This window comes from Cebus imitator, unplaced genomic scaffold, assembly GCF_001604975.1.
Source record: "Cebus imitator isolate Cc_AM_T3 unplaced genomic scaffold, Cebus_imitator-1.0 Scaffold99, whole genome shotgun sequence".
Lineage (NCBI taxonomy): Eukaryota > Metazoa > Chordata > Mammalia > Primates > Cebidae > Cebus > Cebus imitator.
The window spans coordinates 251,637-270,090 of NW_016107414.1; the positions used below are offsets into that span (position 1 = coordinate 251,637).

The window sequence follows — 18,454 nt, forward strand, 5'->3', positions numbered from 1 at the left end:
AAAAAAAAAAAAAAAAAAAAAAAAAAAAAAAAAAAAAAAAAAAAAAAAAAAAAAAAAAAAAAAAAAAAAAAAAAAAAAAAAAAGGGCACACTTCCAAACTCATTTTATGGGATCAGTATAACCTTGACATCTAAACCACACCAAAACATTATAAAATAAATATATATTATAAAAGAAAACTACAGACAAATAATCCTCATGAATATAGATAACATCCTCAACAAAGTGCAAGCAAATCAAATCCACTATATATAAAAAAGATAGTACACTACAGCCAAGTGGGGTTTATTTCAAGAATACAAGGATAGTCTGACATTCAAAAAAATCAATCAATGTATTTTACTGTAATATCACTATTCAATGTAATATCATCAAATGAAAGAACAAAAAATAAAATTTAATAATCAATATTCAATGTAATGTCAATATTCAATATAATACCATCAAACTAAAAAATAAAAATCAAATGATCATCAGAAGAGATACAGGAGAAGCATTTTATAAACACATATTCATGATAAAAACTCTCAGGAAACAAAGACTAGAGGGGAACAATCTCAACCTGATATAGGATATTACAAAAAACCTACAACTCTAATGTCATACATAACAGTGAAAGATAATGCTTTTCCCCTAAGATCGAGAACAAGGAATTATATTGGCTCTCATTCCTCCTAACGCTGTATTGGTACAATAAGGCAAGGGAAGAAAGACGTTCACATTGAAAAGGTAGAAACAAAATTGATAGGAATTTAAAATAACTATGAATAATATGTTACAGGCTCAACTGGAAATGAGAACATCATGAATCATCACGGGTAATTTCAGCAGAGGAATGAAACTGCAAGAAAAAAAATCAATTGGAAATGCTGGAAGTAAAAACCACACTCACACAGATAAAGAATGATTTTGATAGACTCATTAGTAAACTCAACACAGGTAAGAAAAGAATCAACTAACCTGAGGATATGTCAATAGAAATTATTCAGACTCTATTGCTACATGATAATTCTACATATAAATTTCAAAGAGTCTATTACAAAGCTACTGAAACTAAAAAGTGAGTTTGGCAATGTCACATTAATAAGATCCATATTCAAAAACTAATTGTATTTCTGTATACTGACAATGAAAATTTAAATTTTTTAAGATGCCACTTACAATAGCACCAAAACCTATAAAATACATAGGTATGGATCTTATAAGAGACGTACAAGTTCTATATGCTGAAAACCAAGAAACAATGATAAAGGAAATCAAAAACCTAAATAAATGGAAAGACATGCCATGTTGATAAAGACAATATTGTGAAGATGTCAATTCTTCCAAAGTGATTTATACAGTCAGCATAATTATAATCAAAACCCATGGGGGACTGGATGTGGTGGCTCACACGTGTAATCCCAGCACTTTGGGAGGCTGAGGCAGGGGGATTCCTTGAGCCCAGAAGGTCAAAGCTGCTGTGAGCCAGGATCATGCCACTGCACTCCAGCTTAGGCAACAAAGCAAGACCCTGTCTTAAAAATAATGCAGAATTTTTTGTAGAAATCAACAAGCAGATTATAAAATTTTTATGAAAAGATAAAGAAAAAATAACCAAAGCTATTGTGAAAAAGAATAAAGTTATAATAGGAGAATATATTTTATTATTATATTTTTTAGAGACAAGGTCTTGCTCTGTCACTCACGCTGGAATCCAGTAGCACAACACAGCTCACTGCAGCCCCAAGCTCCTGGGCTCAAGTCAAGCAATCCTCCTGCCTCAGCCCTCTAAGTAGCTGGGACTACAGGCCCATGTCACCATGCTCAGTTAATTTTTTTTAATTATGTTTTGTAGAGATGGGGGTCTCTCTATGATGCCCAGGTTGGTCATGAACTCCTGGTCTCAACCAGTACTTCCATCTTGGCCTCCCAGAGTGCTGGGATTACAGATGTAAGCCACCACAGCTGACCAGAAGAATATATTTTAAAGAACAGAGTCACCCTACGTGATTTAGTACAAAGGTAAGGTATTCAAGAGAATATGGAATTAGAGAAAGGGCAGAGATATAGACCAATATAACAGACTATAAAGTCCAGATACAGGCCTCTACAGAGAGGGTCAGTTGATTAGGACACAGTTGCAAAAGCAATTAAGTAGGAAACAAAAGTAGTCTTCTCAACCAATGGTGTTGGAATAATTGGATATTTATTTTTTTAATGAACCTCTATTCATATCTCATACTATATCCAAAAATTAGCTCAAAATAGATCATAGACTTCAATGTAAAACTTTAAACTATGAAACCTTCAGGAGAAAACATTGAAGAAAATCTTTGTGACCCCTAGATTAAGCATACATTTCTTAGATATAGCCCCAAAAATATAATCCATGAAAGAAAAAATTGATAAATTATACTTGATCAAAATTAACAACCTATGATTTCTGATATGGCTTGCTGTGTTTCCACTCACATCTCATCTTGAATTGTAGTTCCCAAAATCCCCACATGTCATGGGAGGTACCTGGTGGGAGGTAATTGAATTACAGGGGCAGTTACCCTCATGCTGCTGTTCTTAGGATAGTGAGTTTTCACAAGATCTGATGGTTTTCTAAGGAGCTTTTACCCCTTTCGCTCAGCACTTCTCCTTCCTGCTGCCATGTGAAGAAAGACATGTTTGCTTTCCCTTCCTCCATGATTGTACATTTTCTGAGGCTTCCCCAGCCATGCTGAACTATGAGTCAATTAAGTTACCCAGTCTCAGGTATGTCTTTACTAGTAGCATGAGAACAGACTAATTAATACAATCTCTGAAATACATCATTAAGAAAATTAATAAGAAAGCTACAAGAACAATTTGCTAATAGCATATATAGTAAAGAACTTGTATCCAGAATATGTAAAGAATACTCAATAATAAGTTTAATAATAAGAACACAATTTAAATTTTAAAATAGGCAAAAGCTTTGAAATCTTCATCAAACAAAATACAGGAATTTCAAATAAACCCATAAAAGGGTGTTAAACATCATTAGTCATCAGGAAAATACAAATTAAAACCACAATGAGATACTAGTACTCACCCATTAGACATTAGACAAACAAAAACCAAAAAAGTCTGACAATATCAAGTGCTGATGAGGATATGGAGCAACTGGAACTCTCATACATTGCTGGCAGGAATGCAAAATAGCATGGCTGCTCTGATAAACAGCTTGGCAGTTTCTTACAAAGTTAAACATGCATGTATTAGACAACACAGTGATTCTACTTATCAGTGCTTACCTAAGAGAAATGAAAGCCCATGCTCATGAAAAACCTGTACATGAATGTTTATAGGGGCTTTATTTGTAACTGCCAAATCTGGAAACAACCCTAATGTCCCTCAATGAATTGTAGTGTAGCCCTACAACTGAACACCACTCATTATTAAAAATGAATCAACTACTGATACAGGCACAGTGCGAATGGATATCAGATGCATTCTGCTAAGTGAAAGAAGCCAGGCTCAAAAGGCCAGGTGCTATAAGATTCTGTTTATGGGACATGCTGAAAAAGACAAAACTATAGTAAAAAAAAAAAACAACAACAAAAAACCAAAAAACAAAACAGATTATTAGTTGCAAAGGACTGAGGGTGAAGAGAGGTTGTCATCCGCAAGAAAGGAATTAAGGGTGAAAGAACCCTTCTGTATCTTGATATAATGGTTACACACCAGATACATTTATCGAAATTCACAGAACTGTACACTAAAAAGACTAGACTTTACTGCATGCAAATTATACCTTAATGAAAAGTGGGTAAAAGACAGAAATGGGAAGCAGTATCTTTCATGGCAAATGGAAGATAACCATCTTTTGTTTTAAAGGCAATGAAAACAAAGCATCAAAATAAAATTTTGGCTAGATAGTGCTCCCTGATCAAAAGCTCTGGGTCAGGACTGCTTTACCTTAGTAAAGGAGAGCTTGACAAGTGTTAAGTGGTGTTGAAGTACACCAGCACCCAACAGAGAATTTCTGTAACAATACAACCAAGAAAAAATTCAATGATAGTTCATTCCTTATCTACACAGAGCCTGAAATCATCATCTCTGCCATCTCTGGTGGGAAACACCAACCCTCAAGCTGGGCCTCCAAGGGAGGCAGCCTGGCAGGGTCCCCAGCAGGTTTTTGCTGCGTTTCCCTGCCCCCTTCCCAGAGCATGCACACTTTGCAGCCTCCTTTCTGGCCTCCTTCCCTGGGGTCTGTGCATTTTACTGCCCCCAAAGTTGAGAAAGCATCACTGCCTGGCAGGGCCCTAAGCTTCACCCCTTCTCATGAAATCTGCATTTTCGCTGGCTTTTGGAGTCAGAAACCTTCAGAGGTTCTGCCTCTCCTGGTATAGCTGCCCACAACTGAGTTTTGAATTTTGGGGATCCTCAAAGCCCTCCAGCTGCTCTCATCACACCCAGAGAAAGTCCACGGCTTCACCCTGTTCCCACCAGGGGCTCATCTCCCACCCCTCCCAATAGGCATTTGTTGAATGAGTGACTGTGTGACAGGCTTTTCTCATTTCTAGTTTTCTGTAATAAGACTGTATTTTACCTTGTAATAAGTAAAAACCCCAGGAGACAGAAAGTTGTAGGGTATCAGCCTCCCACAACTGAAGACCATGCTGGACACAGTTCACCTCCCTTCAATGCACCTGGGATGTTTAATGGATGAACCATCTGTGTCCAGATGGAGAGAGGCTTGCTGAGATCACACTGGTGGACAGCAGTTCAGCTGCACTGGAGCCTGGGCTCCTGACTCATGGGATCCTGCCTCCTCCTTCCCCTCATCACCACGAGTCAGCATTATCCAGCATGGCCCTGTGCCAAGCTCTGGTCTTTGGGCTTCACCCACATCATCCCATTTACTCAGAACAGCCATTCAAGACTGGTTCATGTGGTAGAACAAACGTACAAACATCAAAATCACACGCATGGCGGCGAGCCACCCACACAGCCGAGGTCCTTGGACCTGCATTCCCCCAGGGAGAACAGGGCCTGGCACCTGTCCCAGATCCAGACTGGAGCAGACATTACTGTGGGGGCAGGATCACCAGCACTGGTTTCTTTGTTCCTGTCCCCCACCCCTTATAAAGTCTTTATAGAATACGAATACTGAAATCCGCCATACACTCTCCTTTTCAATAAACCCTGGAGATACAGCTGAACCCTGTGGATTTAGGTGAGATGCAGGAGTGGCCGCCCAGAGCCATCTCAGGGACTGGCTTCCAAGGAAATGCCCACTGGTCCGCGCCAATGCATGTAGCCACCCACTGGCTTCCCACAATGCTCAGGCTAAGGCCTGGGCCATGGCACCCCAAAAACCCTTGCTGTTCACCCTTCTCTGGAGCCACCAGGCCACACACATCTAAGCTATGATAACTATGGTAGCAAAAAAAGACACAGGGAGGACTGTCACACACATCATCCTGTATCACCCACAGCTCTCTTACCATCTCATGGCTCCTCCACGACCCGCAGAGTCCACAAGCAGGGCCAGGCGCACTCAGACCCCTCATGGTCCTTGGCCTTTGGTGGGGGATCCGGTTTTACTCTGTTTAAATTGTTTGCTAAAACTAATGGCCTGTTTCTTAATTTCCTGGAGCTTGGGGAAAACAGACCAAAAAAAAAAAAATCAGCCTCTGATTCATTTTCTCCCTACCTTCCCCAAATGAAAGAGAAAAGTGAATGAACGCCTGTGGTTGACAGATGTGAGTATCTTAAGTCAAAGCCCTGCTTCCCCTGGGATGCAGAGTCTTGGCAGAACCTTCGAAGCTAGCTTCTTTCAGCAAGTTTCAATAAAACTGCCCTGCTGTCAACAAAAGCACAAGAAAATCTCAGCTTCATCAAATCCAAGCGTTTGTCACCCTGAAGCCCGGTGGGAAAGCTTTTGGGGTGGGATAACCAAGGGGAGGGCAGAGGTGGAAGGAACACTGTCTTATTAACCGTTTTTCTTAAGGGCAGTTTGCAACTTTACTACACCCCAACTCGCATTTACCTTGGCCTTGAAGAATTGGGACATTCTGCAGTAAGGTCTATAAAGTCCCCTTTTAAGCTAGCATGAGCCAAATACAACAAGTAGCTGTCTAGGCCTGTTTAAAAAGAATAAACCCCAGCTAAGTGCATAAATAACAGCCCACTGCCTTTTATCATATAAACATGGCCAGAGAGCCAAATGCCCGACAGAGCCTAAACACAGATTCTCACTGTTATCTCATTAAGTCCATTAACTATGCAGGAAAGAAAATGCCTTCACATCCTGGGCCTGCTTTAAACTATCAGGGAACAGATTAGAGTTAATTAATGCTGTGAACTCTAAAGCCCGGGGCAGGGGGCGGGGGGCGGGGAGCGCCGCTCCCAGTGGAATCCAGGTCCGCACCTGTCACAGACATGAGTTCAGAAAATCTAAGGGGACGCTGACATGCCCCTCCCTCCCCCAGCCCCACACATCCCTGGTGCTGGAGCCTTCAGTGCCTAGTCTGTAACTAACGAGTCAGAATCAAGAGATACACCCCCACCTCTGAGACAGAGAGTCAGTGGACTCCATGCAGAAACTGTGCAAAGGTCTCTTGCCAATGCTCCGGAAATTGCCAGGGGTTCCAGGCCGCAAGGCGAGACGGCTAAGTTGCTTCTGGCAAGTTGGAAAAAGCTTATCAATTATTCATGCAACTGAATAAACAGGGATTTTATTTTGTAGCATGAATCAAGAGATAAAAATTCCATTTCAAGAAGGAGGGGTGGAGACTAAATGGTGAGTGTTAATTGTAAACTGAAAAAAAAAGAAGAGGGAAAGAAGGAAAAAATAAGTAAGGTCTTAGGCTTGGGTTGTGCTGTGAGCACTTGTAAGATCCCTGCCCCTAAATTTTGCTTTTCCGATTCCCCAAGACCCCCAAACTAGGAAGACAGCCAGAAGAGAAACAGAAAGTGCCATCTGTTCACCCTGAATTTAGCTAACCTGCTCCCTGCGTGATGGACCAGGCCTCTTATTGACATAACGTGCCAGCGGAATGGAACCACTTGCAAGCTGATGGTGGGGGATTGCAACCCGCCCAAACACCACCTCCTTTAAGGTATTTCTGTTTAAAATCAATGTGCTGCTTCCAGACTGAAATCCAGAGCAGCAGAAAGTTTACAAACAGCTGCCTAACAAGGCGGAAGGCTCAAAGCAAAACAAAACAAAGGCAAATCCAACATGCAGGATATTTTGGCCAAAAATTAAAGTCTCTTTTTTCATGTCCCTCCCCCACCATCCATAGCCTTGCATCTAACAGTTCCTTAAAGACTAGGAAATTGATCTAAAAGATGAAATTAAGGAGTGAATGGTTTATTAAGGCATTCACATTATTAAATTTGACCGTAGATCAGAATATATACATGTAGATGTAAAATTCATCCATCCGAGCGTTAGCAGGGGTTGTCCCTGGGTTGAAGGACTATGCATGGCTTTCATTTTTCTTCTTTCCATTTTGTTTTTTCCAAATAGTATATTAGGAACACTTAATTTTACAATAGGAAAGAAATGATAAACTTCGTGCTTTTAAAATCCTATATGAAAAACATACATTGATTTGTTTTTAATTAAGTTCTGGGGTACATGTGCAGAACATGCAGGTTTGTTACATAGGTATACACGTGCCATTGTGGTTTGCTGCATCCATCACCCCATCATCTACATTAGATATTTCTCCTAATGCTGTCCCTCCCCTATCCCCCTACCCGCTGCTATCCCTCCCCCAGACCCCCACCCCCCAACAGGCCCTGGCGTGTGATGTTCCTCTCCCTGTGTCCATGTGTTCTCATTGTTCAAGACCCACTTATGAGTGAGAACATGCAGTTGTTTGGTTTTCTGTTTTTGTGTCAGTTTGCTGAGAATGATGTTTTCTAGCTTTATCCATGTCCCTACAAAGGACATGAACTCATCCTTTTTTATGGCTGCATAGTATTCCATGGTGTATATTGATTTTTATAATGGGGGCTAACAAGAAACTTTATAACCGGCATGATTTGAAGCCACACGTCCCCGAACTTTTCTTTCTCCCTCTTTGACAAAAGCCTCTCAAAACAAGGACTCCTCTATCACAATAGCTTTGCCTTTTCTTGCAACTCAGCTGGTAGATGAGTGGTGGGTAGAGGTGGGCAATGGGTATGGAAAGGTGAGACCCTGCTCCAAGCAGTTCTTCTGCACACATTAGCAGACATCAGAGAATGGAGCCCGAACCATGCTCTTCTACAGTGGTGGAGCTATGTAACTCCAGACTGTCAGTTCCACGACCAGAGAGACCTGAGTGTCTGGGTGACACCCAACCACCATTTGGCCATCCCCTTGCCCCTTGCTGTGCCTCAGTCTCTCCATAGTCTCTTTTGCTTATCAGACTTTTTAGACCCCAGACACAGAAGTTTGCATTTGACATTACTGAGTTCATGGCATGCCAACAACCTTGGTCTATGTTGGGACCCTCAGTTGTCTTATTTTCTTGTTGTATAAATTTTTCCCTTTGCCCCTCCCATCTCCACACCCATTTCCTTCCTTCCTCCTCCTAAAAGACATCCCCTGGAGTATGTGTGATGGACTGCCTTAGATACACACACATGTGAAAAGCATGCAACACTTGCATGCAGGTTTGTGTTCTGGGTGTACATGAACGTGCTTCTGCTCAGGAGACAGTGTGCTTTCTAGCTTTCTCTATATCATTGCGTATCTCATTGCTCTGACCGCCATGGATCCCTCTTTGCAGTCTTCACGTTTGATAGACACTCGGGGCCACCACTTCCCACCCCATGAAGAGCACTATGATGACCCTGAGATGACACTGGAGAGGAGGAGGCTCAGAGACTGGCCTCTCTGCCTCCCTTCCCTGTCCTCTCCTCTCTAGGTGGCTCCCAAGAGGCCATCTGAAAATGAGTGGACCTGGCCTGCAGAGGCCTCCCAGCTCCAACACCCTGCAGTGCTGAGCCCAACATGGGGTCTTGGGTGATGTGAGCCACTCATCCACAAACCTAACCAGTCCCCTCTGAAATAATGGTGACATTTGCCCTCTTTCCAAGGACCTGCAGCCCACCAGGCCCCACACTGAGGGCTTTACTTGTGTCACCTCGTTACATTCTCCCAAAACCTGAGGATTCTCCCTTTGCAGATGAGCAACACAAGGCTCAGAAGGCTGTGCCCAAAGGCTCAAAGTCATGTACCTCGTGAGCGGTGGCACCCAGACCCAAGCCCCGTTAGACACCTGCAGGCTTCCTTCTACCATGAGTGGGCAGCCTCTCCTCCATCCTTCATCAACAGAAGCCCTCGCTTGGGCTGAATTTTCTTGCTTCCCAAGTAAAATGAACAAAGCCAGCCCATTCTTTCTACACACTGTCTGCAAGCCCGGTGGGTCTACACAGCTTCAAATGGTCACTTCCACCACCTCCCTGGGTGCTGTATTGAGAGGCTATTACTGCCAGACCCAGCTGCTCGGCCACCATTCCACAGCCTGCCATGAGTGGCCCTGGCATCAGTGAGAGGTTTGAGCTGGGCTGGGGACCCAGAGATTTAACAAAAGCAAATTCCCAAACCTCCCAGGCAAACAAGGCTGGCAACATAAGAGCAAGCATTTGCTCTTCACTCAACAGCACTTGCCTTTCATGCTGGTGCTGAGGCTGTTCACAAGAACATGAGGCCCCATCTTTGTGGAAGTGCACCCCTTAAGATGTATCTCCACAGCTTGGTTAACACATTAAAGAATTGTTACTAGTAAATTAACAAACCATTCAGTGTGCGCAACAATTGTGGCAACTGCAGTGCTCATCATCCACGTACCCGCCCATACACTCACCCACTCACAAAACCACCCACTCATTAGTCCCCCCACCTACCCATCCATCACCTGTCCACCCACTCACCTATCCACCCACCAACCCAACCATCCACCCACCCACTCACTCACCCATCCACTCATTAGCCCCTACTTACCCGTCCGTCACCTGTCCATCCACTCACCCATTCATCTATTCATCCACCCACCCTACCATCCACCCACCCACCCACTCCCTCATCCACCTATCCATTCACTCACTCATTAACCCACCCACCTATCCACCCACCCACCCACTCACCCATTTACTTACCCACTCACACACCCATCCACCCATCAACGCACTCATTCATCCATCTATCCATTTACTCACCCACCCATCCACCCATTAGCCCATCCACCCATCCACTCACCCACTCACACATCTACCCACTTACTCACCAACCCATCCATCCATCCACCCACTCACTCACCCACCCACCCATCCATTCATCTACCCAATTCATACATTCGTTCAAAACACGTTCACTGAATGCTTATGTGCCAGGTGCTAGGTTGAGCCCTCCAATGCCATCCTCCCCCAGCCCCCATCATACAAACACTAGCCAGATGAAGCAAGAAGAACTATACAGATTTGAGGACTGGTTGGGGAGTCCCCAGACAGCCCAAGATGTTGCCACAACCTGCCTTCCCTGGAGGACCTAAGTAGTTTAGGTTCAGGCTGAGGAGGCAGACTTTCGAGCCCAGACCAGGTTTCCATTCTGGGTCCAGCACATACCAGCGGTGTGAGCTTCAACTTCTCTCCATGGATCTCAGCGCCTGAGAAGACTGGATCCTGCACCCAATGCTCACTTCTGAGACCTGATCTTCTAATTCCTACTGGCTGGCACAGCTTCATCCTATTTCATAGAAGAAGAAACAGATGCAGAGGGAATTGCAGGGCTGGGACTGGGGGAGGCACCCAGGGCTCAAACTGAGAAGACATTCACCTGGAGGGGCTATCTGCACCTGTGTCTGCTCAAGAGTGCGTGCAGTTACGAGGTGAGCCCGGGGCACCAGTTCGCCTCCCTGGCGCCAGCCGTGATGAGTGGCTATGTGCTAGCATTAAGATTTGCAGTCAGGTCTTCTGATAAACCCAGTGCTTATTCTGTGATAGTTCATTTGTTCTCTCATTCATTCACTCAGCAAATGTGTAGTGAGGCATGTGCCAGGCTCAGGGGCGCACCAGGCACTTCCAAAGGACAGGGACGTGGTTTCCCTGCCTCAGTTTCTCCATCTGTAACATGCAGGTTGTTGTGAGGATCTGGTCGACTCTGGGCTGAGCCAGCATGCTCACTCTGGAGGCAGAAATGGTCACCAAGAGGGGCCCAGCACACCCGGGCCTGTCCCCTGCCTCATTCAGAGCTGCCCCCCCACCCCTTTCTTGGCCCAGGAGGCCGCCTGATGTTTATCTGGTTATTAGATAACCACGTCTGGGCACCGTTTCTTTGATCTGATACCCCGATAACAAGCAGAGGAAACAGACCGTTTTATAGCAAGATTGTGTGGGGTGATCTTATCATCCCGTGGTGTTTTTAACAGGGACAAGGATGAAGAGGTAGGCATTTGGGGGGGAGGGGGAAGGAAGAGAGGCGCTGCTCTGGAATGCTTTACTCCTCATTCCCCCGGACTTTGATTTTGGGGGAAGGGGTGGTGTGGGAGATAGACATGGAGCAAGAAGCCTGGCTCCCACTCATGGACATCTGATTCAAGGCCGCTTCCCTCACACCCAGCAAGACCCCTTGAATCCTCCCAAAACTTCACCCTCCACAGCTCTGACCACCTAGGGAGGGCCCCTGCAGTTAACAGCCCAGAAAAGCCCAGCTACGGAGGCCAAGATGCGATAATGCCCACAGACGCGACTTACGGCCAACACAGAGCTGGGACAACTCCCCAAAACAGCCTTAGGACTGCTACCATTTCAGAAGTTCTCAAGCCATTGTTTTGTAAGAGAGAAGTCAGGAACCAAGTGTGTATCACCCTTCCTTGAACAAAATGCAAGATCTGGACAACATAACTTTTTTCTTTTTTGATTAAAAATCAATATATGTTTGAAGAGAATAAATGAGTTTTAGCTTTGGTTCCTTCTTCTGCTCTTGTCTGATCTACTTGCAAGTTGAGGAGAGCCTTGTTCAAACACTATTTGTCCATTTTCTTTGCTTTTTGTCTATTTGTGGGGTAAAATCTCTGTTACCTCGACAGGGTCAGCTCACTTGCACTGCGCCTGTTTCCTCACCTGGAAAGTGAGGAGCGCTGGACCCGGCAGCCTCCAGTGCCCTTTCCAGCCACCCATGTCCTCCCAAATGTCACCACACAGCGAGAGTGAGGATGCACCCTGCACGGGGCCCACCTGTAACTCTCAGCCTCAACACTTGGGGTTTAGCTAGGATCTAGAAAAAGCATCTTTTTTTTTTTTTGAGACAAAGTCTTACTCTGTCACCCAGGCTGGAGTTCAGTGGCACAATCACAGCTCACTGCAGCCTTGACCTCCCAGGCTCAAGAGATCCTCCCACCTCAGCCTCCCTAGAAACTGAGATGACAGGCATGTGCCACTACACCTGGCGAATTTTTATATTTTTTGTAGAGATGGGGTTTTGCCATGTTGCCCAGGCTGGTTAGAAAAAGTACTTTGGAGTCCTGTTTCTCCCATTATTCATACGCCTCTTTGAAGAGGGGCTATTATTGGAAAACAGGCCTTGAACGGAGCAAACAGCCCAGTGAGACAGGACATGCCCTGGAGACACAGCACGTGGTCAGAGGCAGGGTCCAGGAGTCCTGCCACCTTCCAGCTGACTGGCCACAGGACAGTGGCCCAAACTCTCTGAACTCAGTTTCCCCAGTTTGTAAAATGGCCTGACCATAATCCCTACTTCTTGTCGGTTTGTTCAGATATAAAGTACTCAACCCGCCGAGGGCCTGGCCCATGCCGCAGTCTCAATAACTATCAGTAAATCCTCTCAGTTATAAATAAGCCAAAACACCTATGAATACACAAGCACCATGCTTTGTGAAAAAGCTCCTACCTCTAATAGCAGCGCAATACGTTCTGAAAATACTGAACTATGACCCTACCTAAGACATCCAGGTAACACCCATCCTCCCCATGAGAAACCACTAGTGCTTGAACCCCCATCAGCCACCTGAGACTTTGAAATACCCACATTCAGAAAGCCCAGACTGAAGTCTCAAATGGTCATGGCCAGAATAGCATGTAGTTTTAATTTTTTTTTTTTTTTTTTTTGAGACAGAGTTTTGCTCTTTTTTTTTTTTTTTGAAGTGCAGTGGCGTGATCTCGGCTCACTGCAACCTCTACCTCCTAGGTTCAAGTGATTCTCCTGCCTCAGCCTCCAGAGTAACTGGGATTACAGATACCCACCATCACACCCCACTAATTTTTGTATTTTTAGTAGAAGCAGGGTTTCATCATGTTGGCCAGGCTGCTCTTGAACTCCTGACCTCAGATAATCTGCCCGCCTCGGCCTCCCAACATGTTGGGATTACAGGCGTGCGCCATGGTGCCCCGCCTTAGCATGTAGTTTTTAAACTACCCATACTTGTAAATTTTGTATATTGAAAGACACATAATTGCCACAAATAATCACAATTATGCAATTATAAATAATCACCCTGCACAATGCTTCTCTTGCACACAAAAGGTATGCCTTTCATGAGAACTTAATGTGCGGCTTGTAGCCATTGTCTTCCCGGGAAAGATTGTACCGATTTCAGTTTCAGCGAGGCAACCTCGAGTCTCATAGAAACCAGAAAGAAAAAAAAAAGTCATTTTCAGGAAGACAATTGATCATTTTCCTCACATTTCCATTTGCATAAGATCATGCTGTGGCCTTGCTTGGGACTTTTCCCTATTCCCTGAGGCCTCTGGAGAGGAGGAAACCTAAGGACGGCCGGGGAGCTTGTGTCAGGGGTCCTTGGCTGGATTGAAGGGCCTTGTGGCTCCTGGGAGCCTCACCCAAGTTTCTGGTAAGACATCAAAAGGTGAGGTGGTGTCCCCTGGTCCCCTGTGGGATGATCAGACCATAAAACTGGGACAGATGAGTCTATAAAACCCTTCAGAGGGGCAGGTGGAGTGCTCGCTTATCTGCCCCTGAAACGGGCCTGGCCCAAGGAGACCACAGCGCTCTCTTGCTCTCTCTCTCCCTCTCTCCCTCTCTCCCTCTCTCTCTCTCCCCCTTCCTGGTTCTCTTTTCTCTTCTGTTGATTTCACTCCTTCCTTCTCTCTCTCTTCCCTTACCTTTCTTTCTCTGCCTGTGTACCCTTTTCTCCCTCTCATTTCTTTCTCTTTTTCTCCCTCTCTTAGTTCTCTGTTCTTTGTCTCTCTTTCTCCTCTCTTTTCCCTTCTCTCCCCTCTTACTTTCTTTCCTTTCCCTTTTCCTCTTGCTTTCCAGCTTCTTCCTCTCCCTCTCTCTGTTCTCGGCAATCCAAGGAAGCCCGCACACCCCTAGAGCGCAGCCTCGCCCCTTGGTCCCACTGAAGTTACCCGGATGATCCATGCAGGTGGGAACAATCCAGTTAACTTTTCCCATCCAAGTGATTCTCTTTCTCTTCTTCCTTCATAAGTCCCATAACTCTCCCGGTCCTCCTTTCCAGGCCCCGTGCACTTGATTTCCAGGCTTGCCTGCCACCCAGGGTGTCACCAAAGAGGCCCAGTGCCTGGGGAGGAGGAGGGAGCGGACCCGTTGGGGTACCCCAGGCTGTCCTCCGCCTCACCGCTGCCTCGCCTCTGAGCTGCACCCTCAGCTGACTCACTCAGATGAGATTTGGGGAGGAGGGGGGCAGGAGGAGGAGTTGGGAGGAGGGGAAAAACCCGCCTGGTCGGCTCCACACTTTGCCTGGATGCGTTTTGGTTCGGTGGGGAGCGGGTGACGACCTCATTTACAGACAGCGGCCGGCGCTGGCTTCTAGGCGACTGGGTTAGCCACTTCCACTGCGCTTCTGCGCTTGCTGGGATCCAAGTTGACGCGACTTTTCCAGGAGTATCTGGAAGACCTGAATAGAAACTTCAGGGGTCCCAGGACTCGTGGGGCTTAGAGGAACTCCCCATCTGCCTTGCCCTTCTAGGAAATGGCCTGGCTAGGGGTGCGCTCTAGCGCAAGGAGCGCATCGCTCTGGGTTAGCTGGGACCAGAGTTTGGGGGAGGCCTCCGTGCCCACTGCAAAGACTTTGGAGAAGGCGGCAGCCAGAGAACAGACATGTGGGGGATGGCTGGGGGTCTGAATGGCAGGAGGCGCTGCGCCAGGGGGCTGTGCCCGCTGCGCAAGAGTGCGCGCCTCGCCAGGGACTGTCTCCACCTCTTCTGGCGAGTTGGACCTATGAGTGCGCAGCTCCGCTTACAACTATCAACAGCCCGGGAGGCTGAGGGTGTGTGAGCGCCGAGGGGGACGCAGGACCCTTGCAACTTCTTCGCAGGACCCTAGCCTGGCCGCCGGCGCCCGCTGCGGTCCGAGAGCCCCGCGCCAGCGCCTCCCCTTTCGCACCTTGACGGCGCCTGGCGGGCTGTCTGGCCAGCCCTGACGGGATACCCACAGCCATGCTCCCCTCCGCCTGCGTCCTGGTGCTTCTGGGAGGTAGGTGCCACCCTCCCCCACCCGGCAAACTGGCTGAGGTCGGAAGGGAGGGAGCTCGCCGTCTGATGTCCGCCAAGGACCCATGGAGACTGCGGCCCTGCGCCGGTGCAGGGGGCTGGTATGCTGCGCCCTGCAAGCCCTTCTGCAACCTCACCTGGCCGGCACCTGCGCGCCTCCAGGAGCTTCCTGGGCCCTGCGGGAGGGAGTCTTGTCACCGCACATTGTGCACTGCACCAGTCTGGCCCGGCCCGTGGGTACCCAGAGCGGCTCCTTGTGCGGGTCCCAGTAGGTCTGGGGCCTCCAAGAAGATGCAGGAGGATTCCAGGCCCACTGAGACCCCCGTGGTGCGGGACAAGCCCAGGCCACTCAGACCAAGGTTGCTGGGGTTGGTCTTGTCCACGGAATCCTGACCTGTGCGGGGTCGGGGCTGCGTCCTATAGCAGGACTGGGGGAGAAGTTAGGGAGCCGCAGTGACCCCAGGCTCGGGTTGTGCCCAGCAGGCCTGACAAAGGGAGCCAAGGGGCTTCGGGAACCCCTGGTAGAGGAGGCAGTGCCTTCTCCAGGACTAAGGTACTTCCTAGTGGCTCTTCATGGGGATGGGGAGGAGGGTAGACAAAACCGTACAAATGCCAGCTGACTAGAGTGTGCCATCACAGGGCCCAGGCACCATGGAAAATGACAGTGACCGCAGTTGAAGTATGCCCAGCTGGGGGCTCACCCCCAAGCACAGTCACATTATGAAGGGCTAAGAATTCCGGCCCTGGAGTTAGAACACCTTCACTGGGAAGCCCAGAACAATGTATCAACCTGCCTGGCCTTGGGTAAGCACGGCCATCTGCTCGCTCAGCCTTGACTTTCTCTCCTGTGAAATGGGCTCACAAAATCCCCTCCGCCATCTGGGATGATTGTGAAGATTACAAGAGCGCGCGCAGGAGGAGCACTCTGCTTGCTGCCTGGCACTGAGCTCCTGTTCAGGGAGTGGCAGCTGAGAACCCTGGGGCAAGGAGGGCCTGCTCGGCCCCACAGTGCATGCTCTGCTCCATTTGTAGGTGAGAGGCAGAGTCCAAGTCACCTCGAGGAGCTCTTCAATCACAGTCTTTTCTTCCCAGCCCCCAAATTTCTTTTTTTTTTTTTTGAGACGGAGTTTCACTCATGTTACCCAGGCTGGAGTGCAATGGCGCGATCTCGGCTCACCGCAACCTCCACCTCCTGGGTTCAGGCAATTCTCCTGCCTCAGCCTCCTGAGTAGCTGGGATTACAGGCACGCGCCACGATGCCCAGCTAATTTTTTGTATTTTTAGTAGAGACGGGGTTTCACCATGTTGACCAGGATGGTCTCGATCTCTTGACCTCGTGATCCACCCGCCTCGGCCTCCCAAAGTGCTGGGATTACAGGCTTGAGCCACCGCGCCCGGCCCCCAAATTTCTAAGCAAACTGTTTTGAGAAGAGCTGGCAGGGGCCTGAAGGAGGGTCAAGGGAGGGTGTCTCTACAGCTTGAAGAGTTGCAGATGCAGCCATCGAAAGGGACATTCATCCAGGGGCTGCTTTCCCTGACCGTCTGAAAGCAAGAGGTCACACAGCTGTCCTTGGCCACAGAGTTGATCATCAGCATGAAAATAGACTACAGCAGCCATGCTGGTTCTTTGGAAAGGGCAGGAAAATGTGAACAGGAAAGGGTGACAAGGGGGACAGCTGTGAAAATGCACCTCTGCTGGGTGCTGACCTAGGGAACACAGGATGGGGAAAGCAGGTGCCTGCCTGCTCTCATCCACCTCCTCCAGGCCGTTGCACCCAGTGGGAATGGGACAGTCAAGAGCGGTAGGACACATGCCCCAGGAACCTGCAGTCTCAGTCACAGCACGGTGCTGTTGTCTTTGGCAGGCCCAAGCTTCCCGTCATGCCAATAAAATCACTGAGTGTAGAGCCGTGGCTGGCTCTTGAGGAGTCTTGCTGCCCAGCTCCTCGGTGACCTTTCACCACAGCAAGTCAGACACATTCAATAGCAGAGAAGCCAAGAGTGCCCAGTGGGGCTGACGAGAGGGGGGCAGCCTGCTCCAGGGTCCACCTGCCCTCAACTCAAACACAGCTGCCAGAGAGGGCGAGGATGCCATTCAGCCTGCCGCTGCAGCTCCCAGCTCTACCCTGGGCACTATTTTCCACTAAACACTTCTTTCCAAAGTTCTTTTCACCACTGGCTGCATCACAAGATGATGAGATCCTTTTGCTTTAGTAAAAGGAGACAGAACCCAGTTAATCCTTCAGCTGCTTACATAATTCAGGTACCTGAGCCAGGCATGCCTGAACTTCATGTCTCCAGGTTCCAAAAACTTTATACATAACGGCACACCAGCTACCCCACCGAGGGAATTCAGATTGAGTACACGTAGGTTAGGGGTTCTCAATCTTGCCACTATTGACATTGGCACCATATGATTCTTTTTTGGGGATGAGGGGCCCATCCTGTGCATTTTGGGGTGCTTAGCGGCATCCCTGCCCTCTTCCTGCAGATGCCAGGAGCTCCTCCTCCTAGTTATGATAACTGAAAATGTTTCTAGAAATGACACATGCCTCCTGGGGATAAAGGGGCCCCCCAGCTGAGAATCACTGGTATGGACAGATCATACCCAACTGGTAGCTTTTCAGATGAATCTGTGAAAATCACTGGGTTGGTTGGATTTTGTTATTCTTGCTCTGAACGATCAGGAAATCAAAGGCACAGTAGGGCCCCAAGAAAAACAGCACAGCTTAGGTAGTTTCTAACTTGGACGTTGATTTTTTCCATTTGTTCTCCCTCCATCTTGTATTTAAACATGTCCCCATGGTGGCCCGCAGGAGCCAGGCTGTGGTCCAAGTAGTCACCCACTCAGCAAGTCTTCCTCCAAACCCTGGCAGGCCAGGTGTGGCTGGTGCCAGTTCTCCAGATGCCAGTGTTGGTTCACTCCACAGTAATTTCTGGCTTTTAAAAATCTCATTGCTCAACAATTTGTGCTGGAGGGGGGAAATGAGGAACCGTAACTGCTGCTTTT

At 47.5% G+C, this 18,454-nt stretch overlaps 1 protein-coding gene and 1 long non-coding RNA gene across 2 annotated transcripts in view; one reads left to right on the plus strand and one right to left on the minus strand.

Annotated features, from left to right (window-relative positions):
• Nucleotides 1-3,812: 3,812 nt before the first annotated feature.
• On the minus strand, nt 3,813-14,568 carry LOC119472398. The gene is made up of 3 exons (XR_005201557.1): nt 14,341-14,568; nt 6,528-6,640; nt 3,813-6,101 (listed from the first exon to the last, which is right to left on the minus strand). It is a non-coding gene; the product is annotated as an uncharacterized LOC119472398 (long non-coding RNA).
• Nucleotides 14,569-14,683: 115 nt separating this feature from the next.
• Nucleotides 14,684-18,454, plus strand: part of APCDD1L (APC down-regulated 1 like) — a 55,379-nt gene continuing 51,608 nt past the window's right edge. Inside the window, exon 1 of the mRNA XM_017536542.2 lies at nt 14,684-15,427. Within this exon, the coding sequence (XP_017392031.2) occupies nt 15,391-15,427 (37 nt within the window). The 5' untranslated portion in view covers nt 14,684-15,390. The remainder of the gene's footprint in view (nt 15,428-18,454) is intronic.